The sequence below is a fragment of the Aphelocoma coerulescens genome, chromosome 20 (genome assembly GCF_041296385.1).
Source record: "Aphelocoma coerulescens isolate FSJ_1873_10779 chromosome 20, UR_Acoe_1.0, whole genome shotgun sequence".
Classification (NCBI taxonomy): Eukaryota; Metazoa; Chordata; class Aves; order Passeriformes; family Corvidae; genus Aphelocoma; species Aphelocoma coerulescens.
This window is the reverse complement of record NC_091033.1, coordinates 2,958,588-2,984,714: the sequence shown is the minus strand read 5'-3', so window position 1 is coordinate 2,984,714 and position 26,127 is coordinate 2,958,588. Positions and strand designations below refer to the sequence as shown.

General features: G+C 55.3%; 1 protein-coding gene across 5 annotated transcripts in view; it reads left to right on the top strand.

Moving 5' to 3' along the window:
* RALY (RALY heterogeneous nuclear ribonucleoprotein) overlaps positions 1-25,977 on the top strand; it is a 119,772-nt gene extending 93,795 nt beyond the window's left edge. For all 5 annotated transcript variants that reach the window (XM_069034141.1, XM_069034142.1, XM_069034140.1 and 2 more), the window contains 8 exons: positions 6,357-6,621; positions 11,063-11,135; positions 17,577-17,624; positions 17,815-17,975; positions 18,355-18,468; positions 20,102-20,247; positions 24,075-24,123; positions 24,339-25,977. In XM_069034141.1, the coding sequence (XP_068890242.1) occupies positions 6,366-6,621; positions 11,063-11,135; positions 17,577-17,624; positions 17,815-17,975; positions 18,355-18,468; positions 20,102-20,247; positions 24,075-24,119 (843 nt within the window). In that variant the 5' untranslated portion in view covers positions 6,357-6,365 and the 3' untranslated portion in view covers positions 24,120-24,123; positions 24,339-25,977. The remainder of the gene's footprint in view (positions 1-6,356; positions 6,622-11,062; positions 11,136-17,576; positions 17,625-17,814; positions 17,976-18,354; positions 18,469-20,101; positions 20,248-24,074; positions 24,124-24,338) is intronic.
* The last annotated feature ends 150 nt before the right edge of the window (positions 25,978-26,127 follow it).

Genomic DNA, 26,127 nt, shown 5'->3' with positions numbered 1-26,127 from the left:
TCCTGCAGGACACGGGGGTGCCGAGGCTTTGCTTTCTTCGCTTTCCCTTCTCCTCCCGTGACAGTTCGTCACTCACACGGGGCCCCTGGGGTTTGCAGCCACCTGGCTCTCAATTAACCAGCTACTCTGGCAAACAAGGCACTGAGAGCAGCGAGGGGACAGCTTATCAGCACACCAGTGCCAGCCTTGGGCTGTTTCTGGGTGGAATAGAGGTATTTTTAAGGGATTCCTGCATGCTGGCAGCAGCAGGGACAGTGTGTGACATTGCTGCCAGGTGTGTTGTCACGGGAAGAGAGGAGCAGCAGAGGCAGGGAGAGGAGTTTGTTAGCATCCATCCCCCTCCCAGCATGGAACAGGGGCATGTGCAGGTGGGCACAGCCTGTCCTGGGGTGTGGGTGCTCGCTGGGACCTTGGAGTGGTCCTCAGCACCTCTCAGAACTGGCACAGGAGGTCCCTGACTCTCTGGGGTGCAAAGCTCAGTTAATCCCTGTTGTATTTTCTTCTCACCCGGCAGTGGCACACAGGTGCCCTTGTGCCCAGAGGGATGAACCTTTGGAGAATCCTGGGTAAATCCCAGGTTGCAGGGGTGTGTGGAGGGTCAGGGTGCAGGATGATGGTCTGAGGGTGCTGAGAGCCCAGCCTGGGTGCAGATGGATGTGCTCTGGGGGCACCGTGGTGTGGCTTCACTGCTGTCCCCTGAGGACTCACAGGGGCTCTCCCTGTGCAGAGGGGGATGGCACAGAGGAACCAAGGAAGGAACCAAGGAAAAGGGAAAGGGAGTAGGTTTAGGTTGGATATTAGGAAGAAATTGTTCCCTGTGAGGGTGTGGAGGCCCTGGCACAGGGTGCCCAGAGAAGCTGTGGCTGCCCCTGGATCCCTGGAAGTGTCCAAGGCCAGGCTGGATGGGGCTTGGAGCAACCTGGGACAGTGGGAGGTGTCCCTGCCTGTGTCAGGGATGGGATGGGATGGGATGGGATGGGATGGGATGGGATGGGATGGGATGGGATGGGATGGGATGGGATGGGATGGGATGGGATGGGATGGGCTTTAAGGCCCCTTCCACCACAGATCATTCTGTGATTCTAGGAAGGGTGGAAGGAAGGAGGGATGGAAGGAGAATTCTTACTCCTGGCAATCTCATCCTTAAGTCTCCTTGTGTCTTTGGGGGCATTTGGAGCTGGGAGTGCCATTGCAATGTCTCTGGAGGCTTTGCTGAGGCTGGAGGCACACACCCCTTCACCCCACACCTCTCCTGTCTGGGCCTCAGTTTCCCTTGCAGAAAACAGGGATAATCCTAATACTCTGTCCTTGGTGTTTTCTGGTGTCCTGGAGGTGAAGAACCCCTTTATACGTTCATTTATTCATGTCCAAGTATTATTCCTTGCTGCTTTCTGTCTTTTCTCTTTTCCAACTCCAGCCCATCTTGTGGCAGTTGTGAGCTGGGGGCTAAACAGTGAAATCAGAGCTGTGGAAATGCTGCCGATGCCAGCAATGGTTGTTGGAATCTCTGTCTGTAAGCAGGAACATGTGTGTGCTGTGTGGGTGTTTCTGACCAGACACATCACCAAGCTGCTCTGCTCTGACTCAGCCCTGCTGGATTCTCCATGGTGCATCCAAGTGATGGTGGCTGGAGAGGCCACTCTGCTCCCCAGTTGTGGAGCTGGGCTGTTCCCGAGCTGATTTCCAGCTCTGCTGGATTTCACCTGGACGTGGCACCGAGTGCCCTGCTGGAGTGCAGGGAGGGGGAGGATGAAACATTAACAGCCATGGTTCAAATGTCCTTTTCCAGCTGTTACTCTAAGGAGGCCAGTAAATGATGCCAGGTGACTGCTGTGTTTAAGAAGAAATCCCAAATGAGTGGAACAGAGGAGGCAAGGGAGGCTGATTTCTCCAGGGAACGCTTGGCTCATGGGTGGCAGCAGCAGAGCACAGGGTGCTGGAACACACAGTGCCCGGGGGGCTGTGAGACACCAGCAGTGGGGCCCAAACTGTCAGAGCATTCCCCAGCCTTGGCCTTCCCTTCTCCCTGCTGCCAAATCCCTGCTGCCTGCCCGGGCAGGGCCAGCAGAGCGTGGGCAGATGGCCCTGGAGAGCTCCCATCTGCAGCGACGCCGGGGTCCCGTGGCTCCCTCCCAAGCCCTGCCCTGCAGTGTCGCTGTCACCTTGCCTGACCTTGGCTTGGCCCTGTCCCATCTCCCATCAGCCCAGGCACATCCCCTGCACAGGGCTGCCATGTCCTGAGCTGGCCCCGGAGCCACTGGGAATTCCAAGGGAAAGGCTGTGCTGAGGCATGGGGATGCTGAGCTCCCCACTCCATCACTGGTCCCTGCAATGCGAGGTGGAAGTTGCTCATCCCACATCCAGCTTTATGGGATTGTTGGGATGCAGCCTCCCAGGTGGGCAGGAGAGGACACAGCACAGGGAACAAGCACAGCACGTGCTGTCCAGCTGCAGGGAGCGTGGGGAAGGTCACGGGAGCCAGACAAGGAGGGTGCGAGCTGGGGGTGGGCAGCAGGGACCTGGGAGAGGCCCAACCCCCCCCCAACTCCACGCCAGCCAAAATCTTCATCTGGGGAGATGCCTTAGAAGATTTCATTCTCCAAGTGAAGATCCCCCTGGTGCCTTCCTGCCCGCACCTCAGCTTCATCCAGGTCTCTTTTTCTTCATAGCAAACCCACATGGGGAAGGGTCCAGAGCTGGCTCTTGTGGCACCTGCTGAGAGCCCATGGAATTTGGGGGAAAACACAGTTTCATACCCCCACCCTCTCCACATCCCACCTGAACCCTCCAGCCAGCCTGTTCCAGCCCAGGTACAGAGGCAGCTTAACCCACATCCCTCCTACACAGGCTTGAGGAGCTCAGCCCCTGACGTAGTTGGGGTTTGCAGCTGCAAACAGCTGGGCAGAGCTTCAGGCTCTAGTCAATAATACCTGGCTGGGCTGATCCGTCCTTGGGAAGGCTTTGGGCTTTCCCTAGTTTGGGACTGGGGGGTAGCAGCAGTGAAGCTCTTCAGTGTCGGGCTGTGAAAGCAGAGCCAGGGGTGAATTTGATGTGAGTGCTGTGTCTGATTTTGAGGAAGAGAACATTCCTCAGCAGTGCCTGCAGCAGGGCCAGACCTGGAAATGGTGCAGCCAGATTTGACCGAGCCATTTGTTTACTGTGCCAAAGTGACATGGATGGTGTCTGCCCTCGCTGCAGGAAGGCTTTGGACATGGCATCCAGGTGGGACACAAGCCTGGATGGGCGGCTCCCAGGGCAGTGCAAGTTGCAGGGTGGGCTCCAAGGATGGGGAGAAGGGCTCAGGCTCTGCCCAGGGACCAGGGGAATTTTCTCTGGAGGCCGAGGGAAAGGAAGGCCATGGGTGGGTACAAAATGTGTTGGAGACTTGCACAGACTCCAGCAGATGAGGATGGAAAAGTGGAAGTGCATCCTGTAGAGGGGAAGCAGCTTAGAGGGACCAAGGATGTCCCCGTGGCATGGCCTGGGGTGGGGGAAAGAGGTGCCAGGGCAGGTTGGCTCTGAAACAAGACAAAATGGGCTTCAGGAGCTGGAAACTCCAGGGCTCACCAGGTGTAAAGCCACGTGCTGGAGTCACTGGTGTGGCATTGCTGAATCCGCAGGGAAAGGAGGACCATGGGTTCACAGCAGGTCTGATGTGTCCTCGGGGTAGCAAGGCCACCCAGGGCCCCCTGGCTGCAGCCACCCCACCTGTGTGCACGCTCTCTGAGGGTCCTGCACAGCCTCAGCCCCTCCCAGCACAATCAGGGTGGAGATTCCCTGGGAACTGGCCACCCTGGAGCAGCCTCCAGCTGGTTGTGGTGCAGATATTCAGGATTTCTGTGACCTGAGTCCTTGAGGCTTAAGCTGGGTACCCAGAGTGACCAAAGAGCTGGGAAAAGCCTCCATTTCTCCCCATCTGCACCAGGAAAGGGGCAGTTTCCTTTGGGAACCTCTTCCAGGTGGCACTGCAGAACTAAATTCACTCAGAGAGCATTAAACAAGGGTTGATACAGGGGTGGAAGGAAGTTGGAGCAGCACTTGCCAAAGGTTGAGAATTGAATTCATTTAGATTCCTTTGAAAGTCCTCTCCTTTGGCTATTCTTCCCAGTGTTTTTAGGAAAACTCTGCCTGCCAGGAATTGGTTTTAAAGTAATAGAACAAAAGTCTCTGGCTCTTTTAATCCATAAGCGTGAAGGGGAAAAGACAATGAGCCAGACTCAGACAAAGTGTAACTTTTTTTTTCATCGTTATTGGATTTAGCAGGAAAATTATTTCCAGCCTCAGTGGCAGGTTAATGGAGTCTCAGGGGTTGGAGCCAGAGGAGATTTATTGTGGAGTCACATCCTCACAGAGAGGCTCAGACTTGCCAGGTGTCTCCAGTGCTCTGTGTGGTCTGGCTTTAAATGGTGCAAGGGATGGAGTGTCCAGCTCCTTGTGCTCCCAGCTGGAAAGGTGAAGGGGTGCCCCTGGCACAGAGCCCATTGCTGGGGGATTGTTCCAGCATCCTATGGCTCCTGGGTCAGGCTGCAAACACCCTCTGCCTGTGGGGATGGGGGAGTGTCCTCCCGTGTCCCTGTCCTGGACTGAAATTTCAGGTCCTGGGATTTGGAGCAGTGATGGTGAGCCCTGACACAGCGATGCTTGTCTGTGTGGGCACCCTCGGGCAGAGTGGGACTGTGGCAGGAGCAGATCCCAAGGGACTGGGAGCTCAGAAGGGAAAACATCCACCCCCTGAGGAGCCAAAACGGGGCTCCCCTGGCAAAGGGTGAGGTGGGTGTGGTGATGTTCTCCCCCCTAACAAAGAGAGAAGCAGCCAGAGATTTTGTGTCCTGTGGGGAATCTCTGTGCAGGAGATCTCAAGGAAGAAGCAGGACTGGGGCTTTGGAAAGTCTTGGATGCAACCCCAAAATACTGTGGCTTTTTTCCAGGCTCTGCCTGCCAGGGCAAGAGTGTAGGAAAGGAAACTCTCTGCTTTAGGGCTCAGCAGAGCTGGAGCATCCCACACTGCCCTGCCAGTGCCTCGGGCAGGCTGGGCTGGGGGCAAGCAGAGCCTGCCAGGACTTGGGAGCCAGTGGGACAGGGTCCTCAGGGGCTGCACCTGCCACTGTCCCTACCTTGGACCAGGCTGCTCAGATTTGGGCTCTGAGCCCAGAGAGCCAAAACCCCAAAGCCAGGCAGGGTCCAGCTCTGCCCAGTGCCAGGGCAGATGCTGGGGACCAGCAGGCAGGGGACACCAGGCCCTGTGGTAGCAGTACAACCCCTGTGGCAAGCTCGGGGACCTCCAGGAGTTGTGGGCACACTGGTGGAGTTGCCCTTGGGAGTGGGAGCAGCTGTGGGTGCTGCTGGAAGGGGCTGGGGAAGAGCAGCACCTCCATGTGCATCACAAAACACCTTGCTCAGCTGCCAGGTAAATCCCACACCGTGTGTGTGCAGCACAGCAGTGACCCCAAAGCATCCCTCGGGGTCTGGGAGCTGCAAATCAAGCTGATCTCTCGGGACAGCTCTGGGTTTTGCTGGAGTTGGAGCAGCCAGCTCACACTGCCTCGGATTTCACACAACTTCCAGCCCTCAGAGGGCAAAGCTGTCCCCACGAGCTACCCGAGGCACGAAGCTCGGTGGATCCTGCCTTGCAGCCGCGGGAAGGGGCTTGGAGTGGCTTCCAGCTGATGCAGCTGATGGTGATTTCCAAGCTAACAGTGACACCTCCTGTTTGCACAAAATCCAGCCCAAAGCCCGGTGTGCAGGCAGGGCAGTGCAGGTACCATCAGGAGCACACGGGCTGATCACTGCTTACATCTCTTCATTTATATCCAGAAATCCCAAGTACCCTTCCAGGTGCAAGTGTGGCCTCACAGGGACACAGCCATCCCTGAGCACGGTGAGGGCTGTGCTGAGCTGGGAGGTGCTGGCAGGGAAAAGCCTGGCAAAGTGGGCATGAACCAAGGTGGGCATGAACCATGGATGCAGACTGCTTCAAAAAGAGCAGTTCTTTGAGTTGTGATTCAGCAGAGAGAGGTAAAAGCTTTGGTATGACAGCATTAAAGCTTTTACTTAGATGTGAAATTGATTTAAGTCTTGGTTTCTCCCCTAAGAATCACAGAATACCCTGAGATGGAAGGGACCCACAAACATCATTGAAGTTCAACTCCTGATCCTGCACAGAACTGACCGGGTGTCAGCCTGATCAATTATTTGCCAGCGAGAATTTAGGATTGACTGTGCCAGGGGTCTCCCAACACCCAGGGGCTCCTGGAGGTGGGTCCTGCCCCACTGTGACCAGTTGAAATTGAGGAGCCGCTCCCTCTGCTGCGAGATTTGTCCCGCATCCCTTCCTGACTCCCCACCTGTCCTTGCAGGCATCCAAGATGTCCTTGAAGGTGCAGACGAGCAACATCACGAACAAGAATGACCCCAAGTCCATCAACTCGCGCGTGTTCATCGGCAACCTCAACACGGCGGTGGTGAAGAAGTCGGATGTGGAGACCATCTTCTCCAAGTACGGCCGCGTGGTCGGCTGCTCCGTGCACAAGGGCTACGCCTTCGTCCAGTACTCCAACGAGCGGCACGCGCGCGCCGCCGTGCTGGGCGAGAACGGCCGCATGCTGGCCGGCCAGACCCTGGGTGAGTCCCCTTGCCGGGGTGTCCGGGGCGGGCTGGCTCGGCTGCTCCGTAGGGGATGGGGAAGGGATGGCCGGTGCCCGGTCAAAGCGGGATGTTGGGTGCGCAGAGCGGCTCAGAGAGGAGCCGGTGAGGACCGAGTGATGAGGGAGGATGAGCAGGAGGCGTGGCCGGGCACGGAGCTGGAGAGCAGCATTCCAACACCACCCCCAGGCAGGGGCTGAAGGCTCCCAGCTCCCGTGTGGGATGGGATCAAAGGACTGTGTGACATCGTGGTCCAAAACCTCAGCTGTGGGCTGTGATTGTAGAAGCCAAACGGTGAAACCACGATTCTGGATCATCCCATGGCCTTGTCCTTGAACTGCTGGGGAAGAACAAGGGTGGGGAAAAAACATTGCCTGGTGTTAAAGACATGGATAGGACAATGGGGAAGGGTTTCCCCCTGCCAGAGGGCAGGGTTAGGTGGGGTATTGAGAAGGAATTGCTCCCTGTGAGGGTGGGCAGACCCTGGCACAGGGTGCCCAGAGAAGCTGTGGCTGCCCCTGGATCCCTGGCAGTGTCCAAGGCCAGGCTGCATGGGGCTTGGAGCAGCCTGGGACAGTGGGAGGTGTCCCTGCCCATGGCAGGGGGTGGAACAAGATGATCTTTAAGGTCCCTTCCAACCCAAACCATGCTGTGATTCAGTGATTCCCTTCCAGGACAGGCCTTACCCTCAGCCTGTCAGGAGAGCTGATATCCAGACCAGCTCAGCCTGACTTCAGCCAGCAGATGTGAAATGAGAGAACTCCCCCCCACATCTGCACTGCTGTGGGATGAGAGCTAACAAGCAAATCCCCCCAGCTGCACCCTTGCTTTGCAGATTGCTCTGAAGAGTCATATTGTGAGATGTCTTTGTCACCAGCTCCAAGCTGAGAATTGGAACTGGGGACAGGATTTTTAATGAAAAATGGTGATTTCCAAGCCTGCTGCAGGCAGTGGGCACCCAGGAAAGCAATTTGCAGCCCATTCCCACCCTGCTGCTGGCACAGCAGTCCGAGATAAGAAGTTGTGCTGAGGCTGTGCTGCTTCCTCTGAGGTTTATCTGGATACCAGAAACTTCTGCTCACTTCTCTTGTGCTCCAGAGAGCGGAGCTGCAGACCTGGCAGAGCTCAGTGTGCCAGGAATACTTCCAGCCCAGATGTTGCCCACATGTGCAGTCTGAGATAGAATGGAGAGGGCCTTGGGGAACCCAGGAGCTCCTTGTGATGCTCCAGACAGATACAGGAGATGTGTGGCCAAGGGACATGGAGCACTTGCTCACTTAGCTGATGAGAGACATGAAAGGTTTGCCATGAGAAAAACCTTCTGTCAGAAAACCTCTGAAACCTCTCATCTCTGCTGGTCTCAGAGGGCTGGAATTCCAAAAGGAGGCAAAAGGGCTGTGTGATAGCTGGGTGTCCTGTCCATGTCCTGGATGAGGTGCAAACTCAGCTGCCTTTCATCTGCCCACCCTTCACGGGCCAGTCTGAGCGCAGGAGAGCTCATCAGGCTTTCCTTTGCTGTTGCTGGCAGGTGTGAGCACTGGGATGCTCCCCTTGCAGGAGAACCAGCAGAGAAGAGCTGTGGTTAGACAATCAAGGTGGAAAGTTTTTCTCTGAAAAGAGGAGGGATGGCCAGGTAGGAATGTGGAGAGGGAGGACAGGCTGGGACCGCCAGGGGACACGGCAGACACCCTGCTGAAGGGACTGTCCCTGCAGGTCCTGGCAGCCTCTGGAGTGCCTTCTGCAGACACTCCCAGACACCCCAGTCATCGCAGGAGGCACTGGAAACTGGATCCACACTGTCCCCTCACCCTGCCATGGGGACTGGACACAGCACAACCTCCCCATTTCCAGGGAGCAGGTGCCTGGATATGAGCAGGAGGGATCAGTACTGCCTTGGGGTAGGCAGATGGAGTCAGCAATGCAGAGGAGGGAGCCAGAATGGGAATGAGATGCAAAAATCTGTCCAGGCTGATGTGCATGCTGAGCTCTTGTCTGTCCTTTTTCACTCTCAAGGGAATGCTGTGGGATCTGACTGCCCATCACCACCATAGCTGAGAGTAAGAATTCCCTGCTGTTGGCACGTGCCAGTGAGGGAGGGCTCCGCAGGGCTCTCTGTAGCAGTGGGGACCAGCAGATGGAGCTAATTGTTGTTCTTCTCGCCTCCTGGGTTTCCCGTGCCTCTCCCTTGGAGGGTGTCCCCAGCCTGGCGCTCTCCAGTCCGCAGGAGCTCTGCTCCCTGACAGCAAAAAGGGTTCCCAGCCAGGGGGCTGCAGCTGGGCAGGGGTGTGTTCTGGGCTGCACCAGGGAAGGATGGGCCCCTCTCTTCCCAGAAAGGCGACCGTGTGTGAAATGTTCCCGCTGGCTGCAGCTGGCCCTGGACCTGCCCTACGGCCACGTGCAGCCTTCTCAGCATTCAGGCTCAGCGCTCCCCTGCAGCTGGGGATGGCAGGATGGAGGGAGGGAGGCAGCAAGGAAGGCTCTGATGGGAAGGTGCCTCCAGAGGAGTGCTCGGTGCGATGGCTGAGCCCCCACAGCCCCCCAACACCACGCTGGTTGTACAAGCTCAGGAGGAGGCTGAGCTCTGGCTCCAGCAGGAATGAGGTCTCTTGACAGACAGCCCAAGGAATTGCCCAGCAAGGCACTGGGCAGTGGGAGCAGGTCCGTGCTCCTCCAGAACTGGGTCCTGCACATGCAGCCTGTGTTGCTCCTGCTCAGCTCATCCCAGCAGTGCTGCAGCCTTCCTGTGCTCCTGAAGGTGATTTTCCTGGTTAATATCTAAGTCAGGGTGCTCCTTTGGATCACTTTTTAGGCTTTTTAGTTTGATGGCGTGTGGACCCCCCGTCCACATTTCTCCATGAAGTCCCTTCATGAAGCATTAAAAAATAAAATTTTAAATGGCCTGATGTGCTAAAAGCTGGTTGGGTGCCCCCTAAGGTGCAGGTAGCAGAGAGCAAGGCATCACTGAAGAAATTCTTCCCTGTGAGGGTGGGGAGGCCCTGGCACAGGGTGCCCAGAGGAGCTGTGGCTGCCCCTGGATCCCTGGCAGTGTCCAAGGCCAGGCAGGATGGAGCTTGGAGCAGCCTGGGATAGTGGAAGGTGTCCCATGGCAGAGGGGTGGGACTGGATGGTCTTTCAGGGAAGATCTCTTCCAAACCATTCTGGGATCTTTTTCTCCCACCACATCTCTGGTCCATCCCAATGCTCCCGTGGGGCACCGGTCTCATGGAGCTGCAGCACGTACCCATGGGTGGGACACTCCCAGCCCCTGGTTCTTTGGGGTGACCAGTTCCCTCAGGGCAGGTCAAGACAGACCCCTGAGGATCAAGACATTCAGTAGGTGACCCACATGTGCTGAAGAGTCTCCTGAACCCACCCAGCCTTTTCCAGAAACACAGATGTGGTTCCTCCGAGCTCTTGGACATGACCTGCCTCACACCAGCTGATGAAGAGGATTCTTGCCAACCTCACGGACTCAGCAGCTGGTCTTTCACTCCCTCACCTTCCAGTACTTTGATTTTTGAAATATGAGGGGTTCTTTTACATGAATGCTCCTTTCTCTTTATTCCTGCTGTGTCTGAGGGCCCTGGTTTCATGGTGAGCCTGGCAGTGCTGGTCCACATGAGGAAATCCTGTCTTGCTGAGATCTGACATGCCCAGAAGTCTGACATCTCTTTAGATACACAAGACCAGAAGAACCAACAGGGTTTAGGGCTGATTGGAGAAGCCAGCAGGGCATTTGCTCTGTCCTGGGCTCAGAACCAGAGCAGTCGCTCACCTCTCTGAGCCAGTGTTGGATTGCCGGGCTCTCGGCAGCTCCATGAAATTGGCTGTGTCACTTTATTCTCACATCAAAAGCACGTTTGGCACCAAGGCCAAGGAGCAAAATTTCCTCGGGGGATTAGAGGAGCTTGTTCTCCCCTCCCCTGGCAGAAGATGCTCCTCCAAGAGCAGCTGCAGGCACGGGCACCCCGTGCAGAGTTTAACACAGCCAAATCCACAGCAGTGCCCGGCTGGCTCAGGCCGAGCATTCCTCGTTATTCCCAAAGGATCAAGGGGTGGATTGTCAGCAGCCAGCAGCGTGCAGCAGGTTTGGATTTTGCCTTATCACACCAAGTTCTCCTGAGAAAGCTGTCCTGAGTTTGTGTGTGTGGATTGGAGCACGGTGCTGACTGCCAGCTGAATGGTGAGTGGCTCTGGAAAGGAAAAGGAAGAGGTTTGCCAAGTGCAACGATGCGTTTGCCTTCCTGTGGAGCCCCAGCAGGCCCCAGACGTGCCAGAAGCAGGTGGGAATGGGTGGGGGTGTGGGAGAGCTCGTTTCTCTCTGGCAGGGCTGTGTGCCTCTGCCCCAGCTCCGTGCCCAGGTACAGGTGAAGGTGACGAGGGACGTGCTGTGTCACAGCTGCGTGTCCCTTCCTTGCAGACATCAACATGGCCGGGGAGCCCAAACCTAACAGACCCAAAGGGCTGAAGAGAGCAGCCTCTGCCTTGTACAGGTAGGTGTTCACCTGGGTGTGAGGTCTCTGGGCTGCTGTTTTTGCCTTCCAGCACCCCCCGACCACTGCCCTGAGCTCCCTGCCCCCAGCAGCCCAGACACTGCACATCCAGAGCTTCTCCCAAGGGCTCCTTTCCTTGGCAGTGCCCCTCGGGCAGTGGCAGCCCCAAGGTTGGCCAATGCCTGTGGTGGTGTGGGAGATTTCGTGGGCATGGTCCCACCTGTGCAGGTGCTGGACCTGGAGAGGGCTGGAGAAGGGTGGGCAGTACTCTGTGCTTTAACCACACTGGAGGAGGGGGAGCAAGAGGAGCACCCCCCTCCAGCCAGGCAGCAGGAGTGGGCACAGAGGGGCTGGGTGTGGGGGAAAAACGGGGAACAGGGGTAATTCAGGGAAAGAGAAGACTGACTGTCAAAGGGAGAGGAGAAGGGAAGAAAGTGGGAAGCCCTTGGGGTGACAAATGGAGGTGAAGCAAGGAGGAGGCCGGGGGAAGTCCCAAGGGAGCCTGTTCTGAGGAGCAGCAATGAGGGATCAAGGGAACAGGAGGGATAGGAGGGACATGGAGAGGTGTGTGGCACATGGAGCGTGTTACAGATGTCAGTGAGCCCTCAGCTCAAGAGAATTTATCATGATTTCCACAAGAGGTGAAGATTTTCATTTAAGCCCCAGACTCTGGAGTCAGGGGAATGTGGGAGAAACTCATTAAGTTCTTGCTTCTGGTTGAAAAGGTATTTCAGGAGTGACCTGCAGGTTCAGGAACCCAGAACCAAATAACAAGGTCCCCAAATGTGTTTTATTTATAAATTGTCACAACTTTGATGACAGTCTCATGCTGAATCACGAGTTGGAAGGTGTGAGGTTGGGAGGAAAAGACTAAAATCAGTATTGGGGTTATAGGTGGGTGTAGCAAAAGGAGAAATCACGGGAGAACTGGGGATTTTTCCACAAAAAGAAGAAATAAGTGCAAGGGGTGAAGAGAACCCTGTGATTCAGACTCAGCTGTGTGGTCCTGCACTAGTGTGCTGTGGAATGGCAAATCCTGGTTAGAAAGTGCAGCTCTGGCACATCCAGACCCCCCAGAGCCCCAGCAGCCTCCCACCACCCACAGGGCATCTCTGGGTTCCTTCCTGGAGCCTCTCAGCCGAGCTCCCCCTGTGCAGCTTTCAGGCACATTTCTCCCATCCTAGGACCCTTTGGCCCTTCACAGGATGTGGCTCTCTGGATTCCCAGGGGATGGCACTTGAGGGGAAGGAGATGGGAGTAGAGATGATGCAACTCCTGCTGTTCAGCTGCACGTGGACTGCTCACGTGGGGCCGGGGCCATAAGGCACACCAGCTCCTTCCATACATCTTGCACTAACGAGCTTTTCATTTACTGCTCACCCGTGCCTGGAGCATTAATCCCTTCCTCTGGAATGACCAATGTTTCAGACTTCCAGACTGCTGAGAGAGATGTTTGCTCCCTCCCACAAATATGGATATGCTAAAATATGGGCCAGAGAACTGCACTGCTCCGAGCTCCAGCAATGTTTCATCCCAGACTGGCTGTCAGATTAAAACTTTGCCATCTGGGCTGGCAGAACTTACTATATCTCCTGGAAAACAGGGAATCCAGGTTTGCAGCGAGCTGTGCTTACAGCTTCCCAAACCACCATCAATTTTTCTAAACGTTAGACTTCAAAAATCACAGCACTGTAATTTATAGAGGTGCTGTTACACACAGCAGAGGGTTTTTCTAAAGGCTGGGTTTTGCTTTGCCTCGCTCCAAGTCTGCATGGGAGGGTCGAGGGGAAGGCAAGGCAAGGGAAGTTCCATTTTGAACACAGAGGAAGCAACAGTCGTGACTTTTCTAGCTGTCCACCAGCCCGGGGGGGTGTCCAGGTGTTCAGTAGAAATCCTTGGGGATGTAGCCTCCCATCCAGCTCCACCCAGGCTCATGCCACTGTCAGTTTTCTCAGGTGTCTCCACACGAGGCACCTTCAGTTCTTACAAAGCCTCGCTGCCCTCACTGCTCTCCTCCACGCCTGGATCTCTGGACCTTCCTCCCTCCCTCTGGCACTTCCCAGAGAATCCCTTTGCACAGGGAAGGCTCCTGGATGCTCCTGCCTGGCATCCCGGCCACCACCACAAGCGTGGCCTCCTGCCCATGGGGCTGGCTGGGAAATGAGGTGCTGTGACCGTGTCCCCAGGCCCTCACTCACTGCCTCTCCAAATCTGCCTTCTGACAGCACTTTTTTTTTTTCTCCTGCACAGCAAATGTCAGGACAGGATTTCCTGGGGCATTTGGGGCCATGTTCAGGTTGGTGCCAGCAATCCCACCTTGCTGTCAGCTGGCTGGGAAGGGAAGGTGGCTCTGCCAGGGCCCCTCTGGGCTTTTGGAGGGACAAATCTCTGCCCTGCCCTGCAGTGCTGGGGCTAAAGCTGCTCCATGGCCAAAAGGACAGAGAGGACAACCTGAGCAAGAGCTGCTGGTGTCTGCAGCTCAGTGGCCCCAGGAGGGGTCTCTGAAATGGTGACAGGGACAAAGCACTGCTGACTGACTGTCACAGCTAGTGAACACCAGCATCCATCCCGTTACACCCAGAGCTGGTGTCAGCCCATCCCTGAACACCCCTCCCAGGCCCTGGTGCTGGAGCAGTGACATCCCAGTGCCAAATCCACATGGACAGGGCTGAGAGCAGCCCTGGGGCAGAGGGGGAGGTGAGCAATGATGTCCCAGCCTACAGCAGCCCCAGCACTTTGGGAATGCCGGGCTTCATCCCACATTCCTCTATTTCCCACTGCCTTGGCTATTTGCAGGAGGAAGGAGTCTCACAGAGCTCCACCAGATCACTGTTTGATCAATGCCACATTTTCCAAGCAGCTTTCCAGCAGGTATTCCTTTGCCTGCTGCAGTAATGCCATGGCAGCAGGGTGGGAGCTGAGCTCAACATGGCACTCGTGATTAGCAGTATCAGGCAGTAATTAAAGCACAGGTGCTCAAATGCACATTTGCTGTTCAGGTACAGGCTCAGAAGTGGCCCCACAAATGTGATGGAGAGGCAGCACATGCAAACAATCCCCCTTCAGTTATGAACAGCTGCATTTTGAACCTGAGTCAGTATAAATGTTGTTTGATTGCTAAAGGCAAACAAAGCCAAGGTAGTGAATGCAGCAGGAGGTGTTCCTTGAGGCCTTCCTGCTTTCCAGCCTTTGCCTCTGCTTGTCCCTGCTTTATTTTGAAAGGGTGCAGTGTCACCGGCCGATTGAAAAATGGCAAAAATTATTCCTGTACACAGGACAGACCTGCCAGGTCGCTGAGAAACGACCCCTCAGTCTCAGGATGCTTTATCCTACGTGCAGTGAAATTTTCAGGATAAATCACCCATGCTGAGGCACTCCCTTTTACCAGCTGTTTTCCTGGATTCATCTGGGAAGATCTGCCCTGTGCTCATAGCCCAATTCCAGGGATGCTGCTAAAACCATCCAGCCACTGCCTCCCTGGGATCACCTGCTAAGCCACGAGTGACTGGTGTGTCACAGCAGGGTCACACAGCCCCAGACTGCCCCAAACCCCTCATTCCAGCCCCCTGCCTTCCCTGAGGGCTGTCCCATGGTCAGCAGGAATCAAAGCAGCACTGCAGAGGCTGGGGTTTGTGTTTTGGGAAGTTAGGACCAGCTCCCTGGGATAATTATGCCCCTAATTCCTTTTGAAAGGATGGAAGTGTCTCCAATCCCACAAGAATTCAGGGCCAGGGCAGGAGAACCCCTCACCCTCGGGCTTTGCACCCACAGATGCTCTGGGGCCCCTGCCCTGCAGTCTAGGCAGGGTGTGACCCCCCCACTGCCTCTGGGAATGCCCTGCAGAACTGCCAGGAGCAATTCCCACCAGGAAAACCCAGGGCTGCCCAGCTTTGCTCCCACATTCCCCATGGAAATAGGGAATAACACAGTGTAATAACATTGCCAGGGTTCATTGGCCACTTCATCCAGCAGATTGACTGCTCTGGGAAGAGGCTTGGGGCTTCACATGAGCTTTTGGGCTTCTCCATCCTTCTCCAGCTCTTCTCCAACCTTCTCCAGGTTGGATCTACAGATATTTGAGGCTGAGCTTCCTCCTGTTGGTGCTGGAGCCAAGCCCAGGAGCAGGGCAGAGGCGCCCAAACGCCTCAGGGCAGGGGCAGTGCTGGAGATGGAGGTGCCCAGGCCATCCAGGGCTCCATTCCTTGTTTGCAGGTGCCAGGCTTTGCCCAGGGCAGTGCTGTGTGCTGGGACTGAGGCTGCAGCTCCTCTCCATCCCCATGTGTCCATGGAGCTGCCCATGTGTGATCCCACAGCTCTGCCAGGGAGCAAAGGCTTGGAGGAAAAGCTGGCTCAGACCAGGAGTGTGAAATGGGGTCAGGTAAAAGGAATTTGGGCGTCTGAAAATTTTGCCCAACACCCCCAAGCTTTGTGTTGTTTATGAACAAATGCTGCCAAGCTGCCTCGGGGTCTCCAAGCCACGGGGAGCTTCCAGCAAGAGCAACACCCCATGGAGGGTGTGGATGAAGGCACTGCTTCATCCCCCTTGGAGCCGCAGGGAGGTGCCACTGTCTCCTCTTGCCTGGGACTGGGAGAACATTGGCTCTGCTGGAGAGAGCCAGAAGCACTTCACCAGAGCCTGTCAGGATTGAAAATATTACAAAATCACAGCAATTTCATTTGAGTTGCATCTAAGGTGAGGGAGAAAATTGAAGAGGGAGAGTCTGACAGCGTAGAAGCATCCTTCTTCAATTTTCCTTTCAAATGGCTTCCTGTTTTGATGGTATTTTGTATTTACTGGATTCAAACAGACCTGGAGTCAAACATCCTCAGTGATCAAAATAAATTGGCAGGCTGAGGGGAGCTATTTTCTTGGAGAATTTTTGTATCTCCAGGTTTCACCCCAGGTGAAATCAAGTTACGAATCATGAAAAGCTCCATGAAAGTGCCTCGTTCCCTGCTGTCCATCCCCTCAGCCCCACACACAGCTGGGCTCATTCCAGCAGCAGCTGCCCTGCGAGGAAGTGCCTTTCCCTTTCAATCCAGAAGAGGGAATAAGTAAACACAGATCATGCAGTGGTTGGGACAGAGGCTGTGGGACATTCCTGTCTCCTCTGAGCCCAGCAGGAATGTTGGCTACAACTCAGGTCTGAAGGGGAGGGCACCTGAAAAGAATCTGGAATTCATCGGTCAAAAATGGCTATTTTCCACCAAGCAGTGGAATCTGGAAGGGTTGTGGTGATAACACCTCCACAGCCACATCTCCCCACCAGTGCTCTTTGCTCAGGAGTGAGACCCTGCTCTCCCCATCCCACCCTCGCCCAGCTTTATGGAATATCTCCTCAGTAAAGTCCCCGTGGCAGGGTACTACTGGGGCAGGAGGTGCATGAGCACCCTGGCACCAACTCCTTGGCCCCAAAGCAGCTCTGGTGTATCCAACCACCCTCAGGTCCCCCCAGGGCACAGGCTGGGTCTCCACATGCTGCCACAGGCATTTGGGGAACCCAAGGAGTGTGGAAAGGTCACATTTAGGAAGCCAACCAGTTACTGAAACAACACTGGCTGGGACCTCGATGCCAGCATAGGCGGGAGAGACTTCCTGCTCCAAACCACACCCCACCAGCCATCCCAGCCAGCATCACATTGTTCTTGTCGCTTCTGTCAAAGATGCAGGGCACCAAATTTACTCTCAGCTACACACTTGGGTGGTCATCCTTCCCTCTCCCCTGTTCCTCCTGGCTGAGTCCGTTCCTCTCCCCACATCAATCTATCATTCTTCCCATTCTTTTCAGGCAGTTCAGGAGGCAGGACAGACTTTGCTTTCTGGGGCTGCACTAATTGCCTTTGTTCAGAGCAGAGAGGAGAGACCACCAGCATCACCTCTGTCTTAGCCAGTGTGAACTGAGCACACCAGGGAAGGGGTGCTGTGTTCAGCTGGGGCAACTGGTACCAATGTGGGGGGTCAGCCCCCCGGTTTGTGCTGCCTTGTGAAAAACCAGCTGCAGCAAGGGGAGAATGTGTGTTACTGGGTCTCCAGGGAGTGGGGAATGCTCCTACTTTGGGTTAAAATGCAGCTCAAGCTTAAGAGAACAGGACATGGGCATTGCCTGGCTGGGGGGAGAGAGGTTTAAATTAATAAATATCCCCATAAATATGCCCTTTGTCCCGACTTTCCTCCACACACATCTTGCTCCTCCTTGAGATAACCAGGCTAACACCCCTCTGCCAACATCAACCTCTCCAGTGCCTTCAGCCCCCCAAATCTTCCTCCTGGGCTCAGCCCACCTCCCTGCAGCCAGGACTGTCCATGTCCTGCTGGATCAGAGTCCCTTATGAAGGGGGATTTACCCTTGGTCGCCCTGGGGGCACTCAGCAGCCCGTGAGGGGGCAATAATAATGAATTACCAGCACTAATTAACCCATGATGCCCTGATGTCTCTGCAGTGGCTACGACTTCGATTATGACTACTACAGAGACGACTTCTACGACAGGTCAGGCGTCAGCCAGAGGGGCTTTGTGGGGCAGGGGAGGGAGGCATTGGGGTGCAGGGGGTCCAGCCCAGCCTGTGGGGTGGGATCCGATGGCCCCGATCACCGGGAACGCTGCGGGGGCTGGGGCTGGGGCTGGGGCTGGGGCACCCCAGGGCAGGGCTGCCACGTCCTTCCTGTGCCTTCCCCTCAGGATCTTCGAGTACCGGGGCCGGGTGTCGCCGGTGCCGCGGGTGGTGCCGGTGAAGCGGCCGCGGGTCACCATCCCCCTGGTGCGGCGCGTCAAGGCCACGCTCCCGGTCAAGCTCTTCGCCAGGTCGGCCGCCATCGCCAACAGCTCGGCCAAGCTCAAGTGTGAGTGTGTGCCCGGGCTGGGGACACGCGTGGGGCCTGCCAAAAAACCCCTCAGAAAGCCCCGAACGCCTGGAAACAACAGCCCGGCTGCGGGGGGTGCGGCTGGGGAAGTGCAGGTACCGCCTGAGCGCGCCAAAGCCCGGCCTCAGCCTCCACAGCCTGCCTGAAACAGCGCCCACAGGCTTTTTTGGGAGCAGCCCCTCAGCTTCCCTGCCAGTTTCCCAGCGAGCTTCCAGCCCGGGGTTCCTCCGTGGTTTTTCTGTCTGCTCAGGAAGTGCCCTGGGGCAGGCGCGGGGTGGGGCTGCTCCGCGGGTGCTCTGCGGGGCACTGAGTGCCTTCCTTTCCTTCCTTCCTTCCTTCCTTCCTTCCTCCCTCCAAGTGAAGAGCAGCGAGCTGCAGACAATCAAAACTGAGCTGACACAGATCAAATCCAACATTGATGCTCTCCTGGGCCGGCTGGAGCAGATTGCTGAGGAACAGAAGCTGTCTGCAGGTCAGTGGGGTGCGGGGATGCCTCGGGGCTGGCCTTGGGCATCACAACTCCCTCCAGGCTCTGACAGGGAAATGTCAACCCCCAGGTTCCAGGGTAGAATCACAGGCTGAAATTACACACCAGAATTCCTGAAGTTAATGGAGTTGGGGTTTAAAATGATGAGACTTTTTTTTCCTTTGTCATATAGTTTATATATTTTTTCAGTTTGCTTTTTTGTTCTACTATTTTATTTTACTCTGTCATATCCTATTGTATTCTATCCTATCCTATCCTGTCCTGTCTTATTCTCTATTCTATTCTATTCTATTCCTTTCCCATTCCTATCCTATCCTATCCCTATTTTATCCTATCCTATTCGAGTTCTATTTTAGTCTGTTCTCCTCTCTTCTATCCTATCCTATCCTATCCTATCCTATCCTATCCTATCCTATCCTATCCTATCCTATCCTATCCCTATCCCTATCCCTATCCCTATCCCTATCCCTATCCTACCCCTATCCTATTCTACCCCTATCCTATCCTATCCTATCCTATCCTATCCTATCCTATCCTATCCTATCCTATCCTATCCTATCCTATCCTATCCTATCCCCATCCCTATCCCCATCCCCATCCCTATCCCCATCCCCATCCCTATCCCTATCCCTATCCCTATCCCTATCCCTATCCCTATCCCTATCCCTATCCCTATCCCTATCCTATCCTATCCTATCCTATCCTATCCTGTCCTGTTCTGTCCTGTCCTATCATACCCCTACCCCTACCCCTACCCCTATCCCCATCCCCATCCCCATCCCCATCCCCATCCCCATCCCCATCCCTATCTCTATCCTATCCTATCCTATCCTATCCTATCCTATCCTATCCTATCCTATCCTATCCCTATCCCTATCCCTATCCCTATCCCTATCCCTATCCTACCCCTATCCTATTCTACCCCTATCCTATCCTATCCTATCCTATCCTATCCTATCCTATCCTATCCTATCCTATCCTATCCTATCCTATCCTATCCTATCCTATCCCTATCCTACCCCTATCCTATCCTACCCCTATCCCCATCCCTATCCCCATCCCCATCCCTATCCCTATCCCTATCCCTATCCCTATCCCTATCCCTATCCCTATCCCTATCCCTATCCCTATCCCTATCTCTATCCTATCCTATCCTATCCTATCCTATCCTATCCTATCCTATCCTATCCTCCTGTTCTGTCCTGTCCTATCCTACCCCTATCCCTATCCCTACCCCTACCCCTACCCCTACCCCTACCCCTACCCCTACCCCTACCCCTATCCCTGTCCCTATCCCCATCCCCATCCCCATCCCCATCCCCATCCCTATCTCTATCCTATCCTATCCTATCCTATCCTATCCTATCCTATCCTATCCTATCCTATCCTATCCTATCCTGCCCTGCCTGGCTCTCAGAGCCTTGTTGGGGGATGTGGAACATTCTCTGCCCTCCCCATGGTCTCCCAGGCCGCTTCCTCAAGATCAGCAGAGCCTCCCTGCTGCAGGAAGCCTCTCCATCTCTGTTATTTCCCCACGCCCCGGGTGTGGGGGCTGTCTGACCCCGGGGTTCAGGCTGTGGCCCCCGTTCCCAGCCCTGACCCGGCTGTTGCCCCGCAGAGGCCCGGAAGAAGGCGGAGAGCAGCAAGAGCGAGGTGTCCCAGGAGGACACGGCGTCCGAGGCCGAGGCCAACGCGGAGGAGCCGCTCAACGGGGACGAGGGCGAGGAGGAGGGACTCGCACGGGAGGAGTGTGAGGATGAACTGGTAAGAGAGCTTGGGTGAAACATCCCTGCAGCAGAGGAGTTCAGTCGTGGGGCACAGCTTTACTGGAACTTGCTAAATCCCCAGGAGAAGTAGTTTTTCCTTCCCTCAAAGAAATTGCTGTATTTAAATCTGATTGTTGTTCACAGCTTATTCTTCCAAACCTCCCTGTTGCCTGCAAAAGCACTGCCCGTGCAAACCTGTGGAGGTGCTTAAGGAAACATGGTTGGCTCTTGAAATTCAGACATTTATACTTGATTTCACAGCTAGGAGTGGTTTAAACCACACTGCTCTGCTCCCAGGTGATTCTTAGATGGATTTAATCCCATGGCAAAGACAGGCTGTGTTAGATGAGCTGCATTTGCAGTGCCCTTGCACCGGACATCCACAGAGTCACAGGAGGGTTTGGATTAGAAGGAACCCTAGAGAACTTCTCATTCCATCCCTGCCATGGGCAGGGACACCTTCCACTGTCCCAGGCTGCTCCAAGCCCCATCCAGCCTGGCCTTGGGCACTGCCAGGGATCCAGGGGCAGCCACAGCTTCTCTGGGCACCCTGTGCCAGGGCCTGCCCACCCTCACAGGGAAATTCCTTCCCAATATCTCATCTAACCCTGCCCTCTGTCAATGTGAAGCCTTGTCCTGTCTCTCCAGGCCCTTGTCCAAAGTCCCTCTCCAGAGGCACTTGTCCCATGGCACAAACCAAGGTCTGACCGAGCCAGGGCACCCCCAGTGAGGGCAGTGCCAGCACTGCTGGTGCCAGGCACACATCTGCCCCACTGCTGCTAGTCCTGCCCCAAGCAGGGGTGTTCCTGGGGAGCCCCGTGACAAATGTGTGCCTTTGGATGGGAGCCCGGTGTTTGGGTAGAGCACAGGGCATACCAGGTTCTGTGTAACCACTGCCAGCACTGTCATTTATCCCAAACCAAACCTTTGCTGAGAACAGGACCAGCTCCAGATCCAGGCTGAGGCCAACAGGGCTCCAGGGTAGAAGGACATGACCTGCCCTGAGTGGCCCCTTGGCACAGCTCCAACCCATCCCCACTCCAGCACTGCTGGCAGCAGAAGTGAGGATGAATCTCAGCCTCCCTCTCCTCTTCCTCACCCCCCATCCCTGGGGTGGCCATGCTGCACATCCACAGCATTTCCCCAGGCCTAAAAGCTCCTCCAACCCCAAACACTCCCAGCTGGTTTGTGCTCTCCTGCTCTGTCCTGCTCGAGCCATGATGGGTGAGGGCTCTGAACAGGGTCCTTCAGCTGTTCCAGGTTTGGGGCCTCATGGCTGGAGTCCATCAGTCCTGCCAAATCTGGGGGGAGCTGCTTGAGGGGAGACGTCATTCCAGGCACTGGGAAGAAGAAGGGCACAAGCTCTGTTCCAGGAAAAGGAAGTCCAGGTTTGAATTGCATCAAGGGAAACAGAGGGTAGAAATTAGGGGGAAACTTGCTGATGCTAATGCTGGTAAAGCAGCACACAGCCTGTCACAAAAAACGGGCAGTTGTCTGCCATTGCTGGGGTAAGAAAATAGTGGAGAGACATCTGCTGGCAATGGTTTGGGAAGAGCTGGTCCTCATTACAAGGGAAAGAACAAGATGACTATTTCAGCTCACTTACATCTCTATTTTCTGTAACTCCCTGGTCCTGATGTGGCATCAAGACCAGAAATATTTCACTGCCAGCTTCAGACAGGCTCCCAAGTGCTCTGGATTCGAGTCAGTGTGTGCAGGGCATGTGCAGGGAGCTCCTCGAGCTCTGCAAGGCAGCTTGCCAGAGTCAGCCTTTGTATTGCTCCTGACCTCACAGCACTGAGCACTTCTGAAGTGTCCCCAGTTCCTGGGGAGTGACTCCTTTGTCCCACATCCCTCTGGCTACACACCAGTGTGGCTGTCACCATGGACACTGCTGTCCATGGACACAGCACCCAAATGGGGTCCCTAAAATCCCTTTGGCACTGAGGGGCAGGGGAGTGACAGGAGAAGAGTCAGAGGTCACTCAGAGCTGATGGAGTTCATTGAGTTCTGAGCCATACATTTGGGTATGGAAAACATTTAGTAAGTGCAGTTGGATTGGTGGTCAGTACTGTTCAGTGCACTTACTATGGGATACAAAGATTATTGTGTACGTGCCTTAAATGTCACACTTGTGCAAAAAAGGTCACCCAGCAATGCCTGGTGTCAGGTGAGGGGTGTCTTGAGGGATCTGTTCAAGGGGAGATCCCTGCACACAGACAGCTGCTTTGGAGGGAGAGCTAAAGGTATCCTGATGTGTTCAGGTATTCACAGCACACAGTGGTTGATTTGCAGTCAGATTTTTCTTCTGTTTTCAGGGAGGTTTGGTCATTTATCTGCCCAGTCTGCATCCAAATGGTTTTTGGGGTTGATGCTGGGAGCTCAGTGAAAGTCTCACACAGTAAGAGCCCAGATGTCCTGGGCCTCCTTGGCCTCCAAGGCAGACTCACATGGGATTTTGCCCAGCAGATCCCTGAACAACCCAAAATCTGCTCACCTAAGTTCAGGGATTTGATCGTGCTCTTGGTGTTGGTCACTTCTCTCAGGTTACTCAGGTTCACAGTCCCATGGGCTCTGCAGCCAAGGCTTCTCTCCACCTTCACATCCCTGACCAGGTGTTCCTTGGCCATCAGGAATGAGAACAATGTTTCCCCTGGTCAGCTGGGTCAGGAACTTACTCTTGAGGCTCTCCAAAAGTCTCCTGTTTCCTGCTCCAGCCCTGCTCCTTCCCCCCAGATCCCAGGCTGGGGGAGCTGCCCCGTCCTGCAGCCCTCCAGAGGAGCCTCTGTACCCGTGGTGTGAGGAGATGCCTGCCACAGTGTCAGCCCCGTTGGGCTGTCCCTGATCCTTGCCCACAGCAAGGACACCTCCCCTGGCTTTCAGGCACAGCCTGTTTCCTTGCCTTTCCTTTTGGACTCCCTCGTGTCCCCTGCAGACAACTGCTGGATCCGTTTCCATCCCTGAAATGCTCCCCCTGTGCAGGAGGTTGAACACTCCTGCTGAGCACCCCATTCTCCCAGCGATGCTGCACTGCACAACAGCTCCAGCAGGAAATTCCAGACAACCACAAAGGCTGGAAAAGACTTGCAAGACCATCAAGCCAGTCCAACAACATGCCATGCTTTCCAAACCCCCTGCATGGGAAGCAGTTCAGCACCATTACTGTGGTATTTGTAGTGATGAATGTGTGTTACCATTCTGGAAAATGAGTTCTGCTGCAAACTGGGACTGCTGCAAACAGTTCCTGTGCTCAGCAGCAGAATCAGGACTCTGATTTGCCTCTGTGGACTGATGCACGCTGGCATCAGGGGACAGTTCCCAGGGAACAAGAAACAGGATGAGTGGAAACGGCCTCAAACTGTGCCAGGGGAGGTTTAGATCGGAGATCAGGGAAATTTCTTCACTGAAAGGGTGGTCAGGCCTTGAAACAGTTGCCCAGGGAAGTGAACATGGAGGTGCTGGTTAATGGTTGGACTTGATGATCTTGGAAGTCTGTTCCAATCTAAACGATTCTATGATTCCATCACTTCCAAGCCCAGGAGGGAATTACACACCCCAGGTCTGTTTGGCAGAGTCGTTTCAGAGTAAGGAGCCAGAGGAATTGTGTGGTTTTGCCTGGGCCTCTGTTGTGCCAGCAAGCACAGCCCTGGCCCCTGGTGTCCATACCAGGTGTGTTTTGTAGCTCCTCCATCACACAGAGCACCCTGGCACTGCTCTCCCACACCAGGGGACCAGCTGGTGGCCACATGCGAGGTGTCACAGCGCCCCAGGCAGGGCAGGAGGGACACAGGGGGGTTTACTGTTTGTGGTTCCTTTTCCCTGCAGGAGAACAGCCATTACACAGATGTGGAGGATGCCAGATTACAGTAACCAGGTACAGCTCCCCTGCTGCTGATTCTGAGCCAAAGCTCTTGTTCTGTGCATGTTGGGCTGGGGGGGTGCTGCTTCAGGAGAGGCTCTGTTCCACCAATCCCCTGTGTGGAGACATGGAGCTTGGCTGCTCAGCTGGGTCACTGGCCAGTCTCCCTCCTAAATGACAAATCTCTGGGGTTCAAGGACAGTGCTGTAGCTCCCCTTTTCTCCTTGCAGCCCACCCAGAGCAGCTGTGAGCAACAGTGTGAGGAAAGCACGAGGCTAAACCCTGTCCTGGCACGTTGAGCAAGACAAGCTGAATGGAAGTGCTGCTGTCATCTCTACCTGGCATTCAAAGGAGAAACATGGCCCAACATCTTCCATCCATCTGTAAAGCAAAGGCAAAGAAAACTCATCCTCCCAGCAGATCCCCACCACCCCTGCAATGGATTCGGAGCTCTGCAGCCAGAGGCAGGAGCCAGACCTGCACAACCCAGAGCCCCCACAGAGACCAGGAGAGCAGCTGTGTCCCCAAGGGAGCCAGAGGTGTTCTAGAGCTGCTTGCAGGAGAGCAGAGAGAACTCAGCCCAACCCAATAAAGACATTTTTCTGTGCGAGGTGAGAGCCAGAGCATTTCCTGACTGGGGGAAAAATACTGTCTCAGTTTGGACAATCTGTGTGCCTGTGCTGAAGATCCTGTTGAGTCAGAGGTGTGGGGTGAGCTGTCCCCCAGCACGGCCACCTCCTGTCACGTCTCTTGCGCCCCATGAGCTGCTGTGTGTCCAGGGTCACTTCCAGGTGGAAAGGAGTCGGTGCTGGAGCAGCTGCTGCGCTCTGGGAAGCTGCTTGAAGAGGGGAGGGGAGAGGAAGCTGCAGGAAAGTAAGTGATCCCAAGCAGGAGAAACCAAGGACACGTCACCCTCGGTGATTTGGTGTCCTCATTCTCCACCATGTAAGGGCTGAGCAAGCCTCTGCAGAGTGAGGGGTGTCAGCAGCTGTGGATGAGACCCTTTCCTTGGACCAGCTGCTCCCTGGAAGGAAGGGAGCTCCTCCTGCAGCCTGGAGCCAGAGAGATCAGCCCCTTCCCTGGCTGCCCACATCTCCTCCTGCCCCGGTCAGGGCACATCAGGAGAGTGGTGAGACAGCTCCTGCTTCTGCCTGAGCTCCATCCCCGGGGTGACAGCGTGCCCGAGGCTGGGGACAGGGAATACCCCGAGCACGATGCATGTGGGTGTGCCAGCACCCCCCTGCTCCCCAGATCCCAGCTGCTTTTGCCCCCTGCCCGGTGCTGTGAGCAGAGGGCTCATCGTGGGACCCCCGCACCCGAGAGGCCTCAGCCGTTCTGGTTTCTCCTTGCTGGGCTTGTCCTGTTTTCCCGGGGTAGATGGGACTGAAACTCCCACAGCACTTTTTTCACACCTGGTGTGTCCTGCCCACCCCTTTCCCTCCCCTCCAGAACACACACACACATCAGTGCTTGGAACCCAGAGTGCTGTCCACACCTTCCCCTTGGCCAATCCCTCCCACACCTGGCCCTGGGTGGTCCCGAGTGCTCCAACCTCATCCATGGCATCTCTTGGAAGGGTGAAGGGAAAACAGCTCCAGGGGTGACACTTCCTCCCCCTGGCACCATCCTGGAGCACGCATGGCCCTTGAAGCACAAAGTTTCCTTTGCATTTCTTAGTTTGGGCTGCTTGAGGAGGGCTTGAAGGGAGAGCCCATCCTTCCCCTGTGGTTCCTGTGCAATGTCTGCACCGTGCTGTCCCGAGCTGTTCTCCAGGCCTGGAGAGATGAGCTGCAGGTGTGGCTGTGAACTGACTGTGATGCTGATGTTCGGGAGAGAGGTGACCTTGTACATACAATCCTGTATAATAAAAGAAAGAAATCTAATCTGCCTCCCCTCTCTTCTCTCTGCTGTACACACACACTTGTTTCTTCTGTTCCAGACAAGGCTTTTTTCCCTTTCCAAGCCTCCGCTCTCCCCACAGGATTTGCTTTCCCTTGCACAAGGTATATCCCACTGGGC